Genomic DNA, 12446 nt, shown 5'->3' on the forward strand with positions numbered 1-12446 from the left:
GAGTCCATCACAGTCAGATCATTGTTATGCAACAAGATCAGGCCTTCTAAATACTGCAAACCATTATAACCCACATTGTTCATATATATGTCCGAATAAACACTCAAATTGGTGTGGTAATAACTAGCTGCTTTTATTTCCAGACCCTCTAGAATATTCTGTCAAAGAATAACAAAAGTAATACAGAAGACATGGGAGTATAATTGCTACAATGTGCTTACTCCCACCAGGAGGCCATCGAGTGTTCAGTTAACAATATGTAAGTACCACACATAAGACTCACATTAACTGGTTGCATGCTACACATACTTGCAGCAAAACAAAAAGGACTGGTGGCATTGATCTATTCTTTACCAAACCACATTAAATATATCTATCTATATCTCATTTAGAGTCATAGAGTCATAGAGTTATACAGCACGGATAGAGGCCCTTCGGCCCATCGTGTCCGCGCCAGCCATCAAGCCCAGTCTAATCTAATCCCATATTCCAGCATTTGGTCCGTAGCCTTGTATGCTATGGCATTTCAAGTGCTCATCCAAATGCTTCTTGAATGTTGTGAGGGTTCCTGCCTCCACAACCCTCTCAGGCAGTGAGTTCCAGACTCCAACCACCCTCTGGGTGAAAAAGTTCTTTCTCAAATCCCCTCTAAACCTCCCGCCTTTTACCTTGAATCTATGCCCCCTTGTTATAGAACCCTCAACGAAGGGAAAAAGCTCCTTAGTATCCATCCTATCTATGCCCCTCATAATTTTGTACACCTCAATCATGTCCCCCCTCAGCCTCCTCTGCTCCAAAGAAAACAAACCCAATCTTCCCAGTCTCTCTTCATAGCTGAAGCGCTCCAGCCCTGGTAACATCCTGGTGAATCTCCTCTGCACCCTCTCCAAAGCGATCACATCCTTCCTGTAGTGCGGCGACCAGAACTGCACACAGTACTCCAGCTGTGGCCTAACCAGTGTTTTATACAGCTCCATCATAACCTCCTTGCTCTTATATTCTATGCCTCGGCTAATAAAGGCAAGTATCCCATATGCCTTCATTACCACCTTATCTACCTGTTCCGCCGCCTTCAGGGATCTGTGAACTTGCACACCAAGATCCCTCTGACCCTCTGTCTTGCCTAGGGTCTTCCCATTCATTGTGTATTCCCTTGCCTTGTTAGTCCCTCCAAAGTGCATCACCTCGCACTTTTCCGGGTTAAATTCCATTTGCCACTGTTCCGCCCATCTGACCAACCCATCTATATCGTCCTGCAGACTGAGGCTATCCTCCTCACTATTTACCACCCTACCAATTTTAGTATCATCAGCGAACTTACTGATCATACCTTTTACATTTAAAAAATCTCACATCTGCACGCAGTTCCTACCTTACTTCTTGTGGACACTTCTTTTGTCACACTTTTATGTCAACTTTTTTCCATTATAAATCATTATGTTCCTGTTCCAATCACTATGTAAACTCGTCACCTTGTAATTACACAATCTGACCACTGGCTGCAATTCCCCATAAATTGCCCAAAATACTTTCTAAAAAATGTTGATGTCATTTTCTTTCCGTCAGTAACTTAAATATCTAATTTCTGTAATAAGGGTTTAAACAAAATTTTAAAAATCAAAAAGTATCCTTTTCACATTGACATCATAGAATCTTAGAGCACAGAAGGAGGCCATTCGGCCCATTGTTCCTGAACCTTCTTTGAAAGAGCTATCCAATTAGTTCCACTCCCCCTGCTCTTTCTCCATAGCCCTGCAATTTTTTTTCTTTTTAAGTATTTATCCAATTCCCTTTTGAAAGTTACTATTGAATCTGCTTTCACCACCCTTTCAGGCAGTGAATTCCAGATCATAACAACTCGCTGCGTACAAAAAAATTCTCCTCATCTCCCCTCTGCTTCTTTAGCCAATTATCTTAAATCTGTGTCCTCTGGTTACCGACCCTCCTGCCACTGGAAACAGTTTCTCCCTATCTATTCTATCAAAACCCTTCATCATTTTGAACACCTTTATTAAATCTCCTGGTAACCATCTCTGCTCTAAGGAGAACATGATTAAATGAATCTGCTGAATTATCTTTTGTCAGTTTTAATGCCTCCTTTAATGCCTTTTTACTTGGCGGCTTCAGCCCCTCCCGAAAGCCTTGGACTTGGAATTGATATTTTTATCCAGAGCTGTGGTGCTGTGAGCTGAAATTGGATTGCACAATCTGAGTGTGTTCAGTGTATCTAATTTCCCAGGATCATTAGTACCATTCAGTCATTGTAATGATGGAGTGTTTTGTCTTTAGCTCAGTTGTTTTCCAAATTATTTGAAGGAAATCTAGAGGATGAATTTCAAAAGTTATATCGAGATAACATTTACATTGAGTGTTTTTTGTAAGAACAGAATGTGTGTGTGAGATAGATATATGTCAATTTACTGATTACACATCTGTTGTAGCCTTTGTCTTGTGTTCAATGAAGTCCAGGAAGTGTATTAAGCTGAGGAAGAAAGAAAGGGAAAGTGGAGTCAGAAAGAGGGAGGAGAGAGAGTTTGTATTTCCTCGAGCTAATGTTAGTTAAATTTTCAAAAAAATAACTAATTTACCTCACTTGTGTTTTGTTGACAGGAAAGATAATTGCTAATTGCCAACACCTGTGAGACAGACACAGAGAGGCAGTCTTTCCTTGTTCTAAATTGATTTCTTTTTCGAAACAATAAATAAAATTGAAGTTTAAAAGCAAACAAAGCCTCTTTGACGGAAGCAGATAGGAAGGGAGGGGAAGAAGAGAACAGCTTGAGGGTGATGCTTCTAGGCACCACCCTTGAGGGCAGTGTTTGGGAGTGGGAGTGGGTGGGAGGGGGGAAGGTTAAGGGAGAGGTAAGTGACAGTGGAAGTAGTGGGAGGGAAGGATAGAGGGGTTGAGTGGGTTATTCAAAGAGGAAAGATAAGAGTAGTAATAGGATTGAGGGAAGGGGCAATGAGAAGGTAAAGGGTCAGGGGATCTGATGGGTGTGACGGGAAGCATGAGTGCTTGGGGGAGGGGGAAGGAAGGGGACCACTGATGGCCACATTTCGCTGCAACCCCACCCAAAATGGAGCCTGCTGCCTCCCACCACCTCCCAGACAGAGGGAAAGAAAGAAAAAGACAAGAGAGTGAAGGAGAAGAGGACCGAGAGAAATAAAAAGAAGAGTTAAGGAAAGAAAAATAGAAAAGCAGAAAGAAGGTTCGATACAGCAACACAAAGACAACAGACAAAGGTAAAAGAAAGAACATATTCTCCTACCTACCGTGAGCAATGCCATGGGATATCAATTAAAAAGATATTTAACATTTTACATAAAGCAAGCACTTCCTGTATTGCGATTTTGTATCAAGCCTACTTCCATCACATTTCAACAATAGTTGTTATGCCGACATGCAGATCTCTCATAGCACTGATAACAGTAAGTTAGAGGATAGGCTGTTTCATAACAATAAGGGTGATATCAACAGTTGTGACAGGGAAAGTGTTACAGGCGTAACTGAGTCTCGTGTAGGGTGTACACAAGGTTTAATGAGTAGCTGTCTTGTGACATTCCAATGCTGTGGGGGGAGATGGACGTAACATAGCTCCCATTGTCTTCCCATCCCTTCCCCTTGCCACAATGTGTTGCCCCTTGCAGTATGGCCTTGTTCCCATCACATCTCCTTATAGCCCTCGCCTCTTATAGCAGGCGCTGCAGCTCATCCCTCAGGGGGGCAGAATCGAGCAACTGGCACAGAACGGGGTCAAGATAGTGGGAGTGAGGAAGAGCCATGAGTGAGGCTAGGGGTGGTTTTAATTAGCAGGAGTGGGGCAAACCAGGAGTGGGGCTGGAAGGATTTTTAATTAACGGGATCAGAGCTAATTAGGAGCAGGACCAGGAGGCATTTTAAAGTTAAATAATATATAAAGAAAGAACATGCATTTATTTTGTGCCTTTCTCCCTCAGTACTGCACTGGAGTGTCAGTACAAGATTATGTGCTCAAGTCTCTGGGGTGGGGCTTGAACCCACAATTTTCTGATTCAGAGGTAAGAGTGCTACCAGTGAGCTGAGGCTGAGACCTCAATATACATCATATTGGTACATTGGAGGCTAAAAGTCTGGCACAAAACAGGGAACATTGAGCCAGGAATGGGGCTTGTACAGCCAGTACAGAGGAGCAGGGACACACATGGGACAGAGCTGGGAGCAGCATCAGGAGGAATTTTAAATTTAAATAAGATAGTAATTCAATAAAAAGTAAAACTCCTTTAAAGGTGGTGTCGAGTTGCGTTGGCACCTGGGAGGCATAATGCAGCACCGCCACCTAGTGTGAATCAAGTGTTGACCACATGGTCGGACTCAGTACACCCACTCCCAGAGTGATAGACCACTAGGACCATGGGGAGCGGATGATGGCGGCCATCTGGGCTCCAACATAAGTGGCCACAGGTGGCCCTGATTAAGCTGACAAGCATGGGGAGTTTATATTAAGCAACGGTTTTAGATTAGGGACTGACTGACAGGATAGAAAGACAGAAAATCCACTGGCCTGTGCCAGGTTTGCTGTAAGTGTATTTTCGACTAATCTAACAATAGAAGTGCCGAGGAGCGCTGAGGTGCCTATGGTCGACTAAATTGAATTGGTATTGAGAACAAATAAGGGTGATACAAGTATTGGCCATCCTGAGACAAGGGGCACATGATCACACACCTTATAAACCTTTCTATGTCTTTTACTTAGTTCTCTTTTAGTTCTATCTTTTCAGGTAGGAGGTGAAGAAAGGAGCTGTTGTGGGCTACAGGGCTAACTTTCCAGAGGTGGGTGTGGGGAAGAGTGTAGGCCTCAGAGCGGCTCCATTCACCTGCCCCACTGCTTCACCACTTCCTGTTGCCGATTCACCAATCTTTTGCTCCCATTAACTGGCATGCCATTTGCCCCACCCCACCCACCCCACCCACCCCTCCCACAACCTCCTCACTTTCACTCTTATCTAGGGTTGCCAACCCTCCAGGATTGTCCTGGAGTCACCAGGAATTATATCTTCTGGACACTGCTGTGAGCAACCCAGAGAAAAATCAATGGGGGCCATTTTTTTTTTTAAAAGTGTGTTTTTGTTTTCATTTACTTTGAACATGCTTGTTTATTAGTTAGAAAAATATTGGACATGGGGGGAAAAGGGCTGTTCAACCAAGTGGAGCTGCTGGAAACGATGTCATGTGACGAAACCTCTAGGATTACGAGTTGGCAACATTACTCTTACCTCCTCGCTGATCTGCTGTCCCTTTACACCACCCACTGTATCCTTCCTAACCCACTGTATCCTTCCTAATCCCCTGCATCCGTCCTAATCCCCTGCATCCTTCCTAGCCCCCCGCATCCTTCCTAGCCCCCCGCATCCTTCCTAGCCCCCCGCATCCGTCCTAGCCCCCCGCATCCGTCCTAGCCCCCCGCATCCTTCCTAAGCCCCCCGCATCCTTCCTAAGCCCCCCGCACCCTTCCTAAGCCCCCCGCATCCTTCCTAAGCCCCCCGCACCCTTCCTAAGCCCCCCGCACCCTTCCTAAGCCCCCCGCACCCTTCCTAAGCCCCCCGCACCCTTCCTAAGCCCCCCGCACCCTTCCTAAGCCCCCCGCACCCTTCCTAAGCCCCCCGCACCCTTCCTAAGCCCCCTTGCTGCCCTCTGTCACCTCTCCTGCTGCTCATTCCTCCACCCCCTTCCGCTCAGCCCTCATCGTCTGCGGTCTGCCTCTTCCTCTCCTCCAATCCCTGCCCCCACTGACAGGCTACGGAGGCAGCGCCAGGGCTGGAGGCAGTACAGGAGCAGTGGGTCCCTTGACAATGAAAAGGGGGCAGCCGGGATTGGGGCAGAAGTGGGTAGCGGGCAAGACAGGTACGTTGGCAAGAAGCAGGAATTGTGAAAAGGGACTTGCACTGGAACTGCCCATGAGTCGAAACCCGTCTGTATCCCTGGCTCCCTCCCCCACCCGACTATAACCCGCATCTGCCAGTCAGTCCACGCTGATTTCTGCTGACCTGAAGCCGGAAATTTACAGAAACGTGCCAATGTGCTGACTTCCCCCACCAATAACTGCATGACCCAAGGAGGAGTCTACTCACAACACAGACTTTGAGCTTCCACGCACGAGCCTAGTTAAACACAGCTGTCCCTCAGCAGCAGTATAGTACATTGTGGGCACTATCTGAAGCCAGGTGAGATAGCGGCAGAAAAGGGGACAAAATCTACCATTGTGTTCCCGCAAGAGCTCAATTTCCCTCTTCCCCCGCGGCCACCACCACCACCGGCTGCCCCTTCCCCAACCCCCCACATATAAGGCGGCGGAGAGGCAGAGACCTTCGTCCTGTCCCTTTTCTCACCCATCTGCCCATTGTTGCCACTCCCCAGGACTGCCTGGTGGAAAGTGCCAGTCGGCCGAGGGCAGCAGCATGAAAGAAAAGAAAGACTTGCATTTATAGAGTGCCTTTCACAACCTCAGGATATCCCAAAGCGCTTCCCCAATGAAATACTTTTGAAGTGTAGTCAATGTTCTAATGTAGGAAATGCACAGCGAGGTCCCACAAATAGCAATGTGATAATGACCAGATAATCAGTTTTAGTGATGGTGGTTGAGGGATAAATATTGGCCAGGACACCGGAGAGAACTCCCTGCTCTTCTTCAAAATAGTGCCATGAAATCTTTTATGTCCACCTGAGAGGGCAGACGGGGCTTTGGTTTAACGTCTCATCTGAACGACGGCACCTCCGACAGTGCAGCACTCCCTCAGTACTGACCCTCCGACAGTGCAGCACTCCCTCAGTACTGACCCTCCGACAGTGCAGCACTCCCTCAGTACTGACCCTCCGACAGTGCAGCACTCCCTCAGTACTGACCCTCCGACAGTGCAGCACTCCCTCAGTACTGCACTGGTCAGCTTAGATTATGTGCTCAAGTCTCTGGAGTGGGGCTTGAACCCACGATCTTCTGACTCAGAGGTCTCTACCAAAGCCTACATGCTGCAACTCCTGCCCTTCTGCCTCTTTAAGGTCGGCCGCTGCCCATTGTGTTGCGGCAGCACCACCGGAACAGCTACAGTTTCACCGGCGGGCTCTCCTTTGGTAGCGAGAATCCGACCGGGAGCCCACCCTGCACGGATAATAACCCCCGATCGAGGGAAGTGAATCGGGGTTGCAGCGCTGTCAGAGGGGTGGGCGGAATACCGCCAGGAAGAGGAAACCTCAGCACAGTACATTTTACACTACAACCAGTTTACCATAAGCTCCACCACAGGACATCAGCTAATTGTCATCATATAACAGATCATTTAACACAACGCAGTACACCGAGAGACATCGTTATTTGGCCACTCTTTACACATTGGGCCATTCATCTACCAATTGAGCTCCCTAGGTTTTATTTAACTTACCAACCACAAACTCCCTGCTTAAAATGAACATCAGGATATGGAGAGACTTCATTATTGTACAGCTGTGAGGATCATTGACGATGTTGTCCTGCTGGACCCTAATACTCGTGTTTGCTCTGGACTCAGAAATGAGAGGTCAATGCATTCCCCTTTTCACAATCCCATTGCAGCATTCCTCCAATATTTGTCTCTGGTTCACTTATTAACTTCCTTTGCAATATGTTTTCATTAGGAAGAGGATTCATTAACTCCTTAAATTGCTGTTTTTGTTGTTTCCATTTTTCTCATTCTATAACTTCCTCCCTCCCACCCCCCCTAACTTCCTCCCCCTGAAGACCTGTGCTGAGGGTACTGTTCCCCAGGTTCCTGAACACCTTTGGCAGCCTATTTGACTAAGGGAGGAGGCATCACAACGAGGCCAATCCTATGCTCACTCAACATACGTAGTAGAGCAGCTATCTTGCTACGGTCTATTGAGAGTCCCATGCACTTTCCAGCAGCAATCCCTGGATAGTGATCTGGGACAGAAACCCCCGCTAATTTTTCTTTTCCCTAATTTAGAGGCTGGGAAGCCAATTGAAGTAGTTCCATTCCTCATTGCCCAGTTGAGATTGGTAACTCAACAAAGGGCAAGTGGGAGTGAGAACTGGGGCAGAAGCCCGTCACGCTGGGTCCGTCACGCTGGGTCCGTCACGCTGGGTCCGTCACGCTGGGTCCGTCACGCTGGGTCCGTCACGCTGGGTCCGTCACATTGGGTCAGTCATGCTGGGTCAGTCACGCTGGGTCCGTCACGCTGGGTCCGTCACGCTGGGTCCGTCACGCTGGGTCCGTCACGCTGGGTCCGTCACATTGGGTCCGTCACGCTGGGTCCGTCACGCTGGGTCCGTCACGCTGGGTCCGTCACGCTGGGTCCGTCACGCTGGGTCCGTCACGCTGGGTCCGTCACGCTGGGTCCGTCACATTGGGTCCGTCACGCTGGGTCCGTCACGCTGGGTCCGTCACGCTGGGTCCGTCACGCTGGGTCCGTCACGCTGGGTCCGTCACGCTGGGTCCGTCACGCTGGGTCCGTCACGCTGGGTCCGTCACGCTGGGTCTGTCACATTGGGTCTGTCATGCCGGATCCATCACTCTGCATCTGTCACGCTGGATCCATCACGATGAGTCTCTCGCGCTGGGTCCGTCACTCTGTGTCTGTCACACTGAGTCTGTCACGCTGGGTCCCTCACGCTGGATCTGTCACGCTGGGTCCGTCACGCCGGATCCACCACATTGGGTCCGCTACAATGGGTCCCTCACGCTGGATCTGTCACGCTGGATCCGTCACGCTGGATCCTTAAAGCTGGATCAGCTATGCTGGTTTCATTACGCTGCATCTGCCATGTAGGATCTGTCACGTTGGATCCATTACGTTGGTTCCGTTACACTGGATCCGTTACACTGGATCTATCTTATTGGAGATCTCACGCTGGATCCATTATACTGGATACTCACCCACCTGCCCAATTTCCCACATCACTTCCTAAAATAGGCTTGTGTAGTTAAATTCGGTGATAGTAACGAGCAGACATCATATATCCCATTTTCCACCATTACTGCCTCATTAAAACCGACCACAAATCAGGACCAGCATTGCTAGGCAGTGAAGAAAAGGCACCAGTTGATGTAACAGGTTCAGCAGGTTCTTCAAACAGAGTCCAAGTTTGCTGATGAAACAAAATTAGGAGGTAATGTGAGTTGTGAGGAGGATGCAAAGAGGCTTCAAAGGGATATGGAGAGGCTAAGTGAGTGGGCAAGAACATGGCAGATGGAATATAATGTGGAAAAATGTGAAGTTATCCACTTTGGTAGGAAAAACAGAAATGCAGAGTATTTTTTAAATGGTGAGAGATTGGGAAATGTTGATTTTCAAAGGGATCTGGGTGTCCTTGTACATGAGTCACTGAAAGCAAACATGCAGGTGCAGCAAGCAATTAGGAAGGCAAATGATATGTTGGCCTTTATTACAAGAGGATTTGAGTACAGGAATAAAGATGTCTTACTGCAATTATACGTGGCCTTGGTGAGACCGCTGGAGATTGTGTACAGTTTTGGTCTCCTTACCTAAGAAAGGATATACTTGCCATAGAGCGAGTGCAACACAGGTTCACCAGACTGATTCCTGGGATGGTGGGATTGTTGTATGAGGTGAGATTGAGTAGACTCGGCCTGTATTCTCTAGAGTTTAGAAGAATGAGAGGTGATCTCATTGAAACATACAAAATTCTTACAGGGCCCGACAGGGTAGATGCAGGGAGGATGTTTCCCCAGCTTTTTTTTTATTCGTTCTTGGGATATGGGCGTTGCTGATGAGGCCGGCATTTATTGCCCATCCCTAATTGCCCTTGAGAAGGTGGTGGTGAGCCGCCTTCTTGAACCACTGCAGTCCGTGTGGTGATGGTTCTCCCACAGTGCTGTTAGGAAGGGAGTTCCAGGATTTTGACCCAGCGACGATGAAGGAACGGCGATATATTTCCAAGTCGGGATGGTGTGTGACTTGGAGGGGAACGTGCAGGTGGTGTTGTTCCCATGTATCTGCTGCTCTTGTCCTTCTAGGTGGTAGAGGTCGCGGGTTTGGGAGGTGCTGTCGAAGAAGCCTTGGCGAGTTGCTGCAGTGCATCCTGTGGATGGTACACACTGCAGCCACAGTGCGCCGGTGGTGAAGGGAGTGAATGTTTAGGGTGGTGGATGGGGTGCCAATCAAGTGGGCTGCTTTGTCCTGGATGATGTTCCCCGGCTGGGGAGTCTAGAACCAGGGGTTACAGTCTCAGAATAAGGGGTAGGCCATTTAGGACTGAGATGAGGAGAAATTTCTTCACTCAGAGGGTGGTGAATCTTTGGAATTCTCTACCCCAGAGAGCTGTGGAGGCTCAGTCATTGAGTACATTCAAAACAGAGATCGATAGATTTCTAGATATTAAATGCATCAAGGGATATGGGGATAGTGCAGGAAAGTAGCGTTGAGGTAGGAGATCAGCCATGATCTTGTTGAATGGCGGAGCAGGTTTGAGGGGCCGGATGGCTCACTCCTGCTCCTATTTCTTATATTCTTATAGAAAACGTGTTACTCTTCAATTTTAATCATTCCTTTTAGCTGCTGACAACTGCCTTATGATCCACTTCCACCTTAAACATTCGCCCCATTCCTCCAATTCCAAAGAGGTCACAATGGGTTCCCAATGCCACCCACTAACCATTACCCTATTACCCGAACATACAGGAGGTGCGTGCCACCCACTAACCATTACCCTATTACCCGAACATACAGGAGGTGCGTGCCACCCACTAACCATTACCCTATTACCCGAACATACAGGAGGTACGTGCCACCCACTAACCAACACCCTCATACCAGGATATACAGGAGGTGGGTGCTACCCACTAACCAACACCCTCATACTAGGATATACAGGAGGTGCGTGCTACCCACTAACCATTACCCTCATACCAGGATATACAGGAGGTGCGTGCCACCCACTAACCATTACCCTATTACCCGAACATACAGGAGGTGCGTGCCACCCACTAACCAACACCCTATTACCAGGTTATACAGGAGGTGCGTGCCACCCACTAACCAACACCCTCATACCAGGATATACAGGAGGTGCGTGCCACCCACTAACCATTACCCTATTACCCGAACATACAAGAGGTGCGTGCCACCCACTAACCAACACCCTCATACCAGGATATACAGGAGGTGCGTGCCACCCACTAACCAACACCCTCATACCAGGATATACAGGAGGTACGTGCCACCCACTAACCAACACCCTCATACCAGGATATACAGGAGGTGCGTGCCACCCACTAACCATTACCCTATTACCCGAACATACAAGAGGTGCGTGCTACCCACTAACCAACACCCTCATACCAGGATATACAGGAGGTGGGTGCTACCCACTAACCAACACCCTCATACCAGGATATACAGGAGGTGCGTGCCACCCACTAACCATTACCCTATTACCCGAACATACAGGAGGTACGTGCCACCCACTAACCAACACCCTCATACCAGGATATACAGGAGGTGGGTGCTACCCACTAACCAACATCCTCATACCAGGTTATACAGGAGGTGGGTGCTACCCACTAACCATTATCCTATTACCCGAATATACAGGAGCTGCGTGCCACCCACTAACCAATACCCTCAAAGTAGAATATGCAACAACAACTTGCATTTAAATAGCACCTTTAATGTAGTAAAACGTCCCAAGGTGTTTTACTAGAACGTTACCAAACAAAATTTGACGCTGAGATATTAGGACAGGTGACCAAAAGCTTGGTCAAAGATGTAGGTTTTAAGGAGCATCCTAAAGGAGGAGAGAGAGGTAGAGAGGTGGGGAGGTTTAGAGAGAGAATTCCAGAGCTTAGGGCCTAGGCAGCTGAAGGCACAACCGCCAATGGTGGAGTGATTAAAATCAGGGCTGCGCAAGAGGCCAGAATTGGAGGAGTGCAGAGATCTCGGAGCATTGTAGGGCTGGAGGACATTACAGAGATAGGGAGGAGTGTGACCATGGAGGGATTTGGAAACAAGGATGAGAATTTTAAAATCGAGGCGTTCCCAGACCAAGAGCCAATGTAGGTCAGCGTTCACAGGGGTGGTGGGAGAACAGGACTTGGAGAGAGTTAGGATACGGGCAGCAGAATTCTGGATAAGCTCAAGTTTATGGAGGATGGAAGATGGGAGGCCGGCAAGGAAAGTATTGGAATAGTCAAGCCGAGACCTAACAAAGGGTTTCAGCAGTAGATGAGCTGAGGCAGGAATGGAGACGAGCGATGATACGGAGATGGAAGTAGGCAGTCTTGGTGATGGAATGGATATGTGGTCGGAAGCTCATCTCAGAGTCAAATAGGACGCCAAGGTTACGAACGGTCTGGTTCAGCCTCAGACAGTGGCCAGAGAGAGGGATGGTGTCGGTGGCAAGGGAACGGAGTTTGTGGCAGGGACCGAGGTCAATGGTTTTGGTCTTCCCAATATTTAG

General features: G+C 48.2%; 1 protein-coding gene across 1 annotated transcript in view; it reads right to left on the reverse strand.

The window, feature by feature from the left end:
• Positions 1–7557, reverse strand: part of mst1 (macrophage stimulating 1) — a 113885-nt gene extending 106328 nt beyond the window's left edge. The window contains exon 1 of the mRNA XM_067999009.1: positions 7414–7557. Coding sequence (XP_067855110.1) covers positions 7414–7465 — 52 coding nt within the window. The 5' untranslated portion in view covers positions 7466–7557. The remainder of the gene's footprint in view (positions 1–7413) is intronic.
• Positions 7558–12446: the final 4889 nt, after the last annotated feature.

This window comes from Heptranchias perlo, chromosome 17 (genome assembly GCF_035084215.1).
Source record: "Heptranchias perlo isolate sHepPer1 chromosome 17, sHepPer1.hap1, whole genome shotgun sequence".
Taxonomy (NCBI): Eukaryota; Metazoa; Chordata; class Chondrichthyes; order Hexanchiformes; family Hexanchidae; genus Heptranchias; species Heptranchias perlo.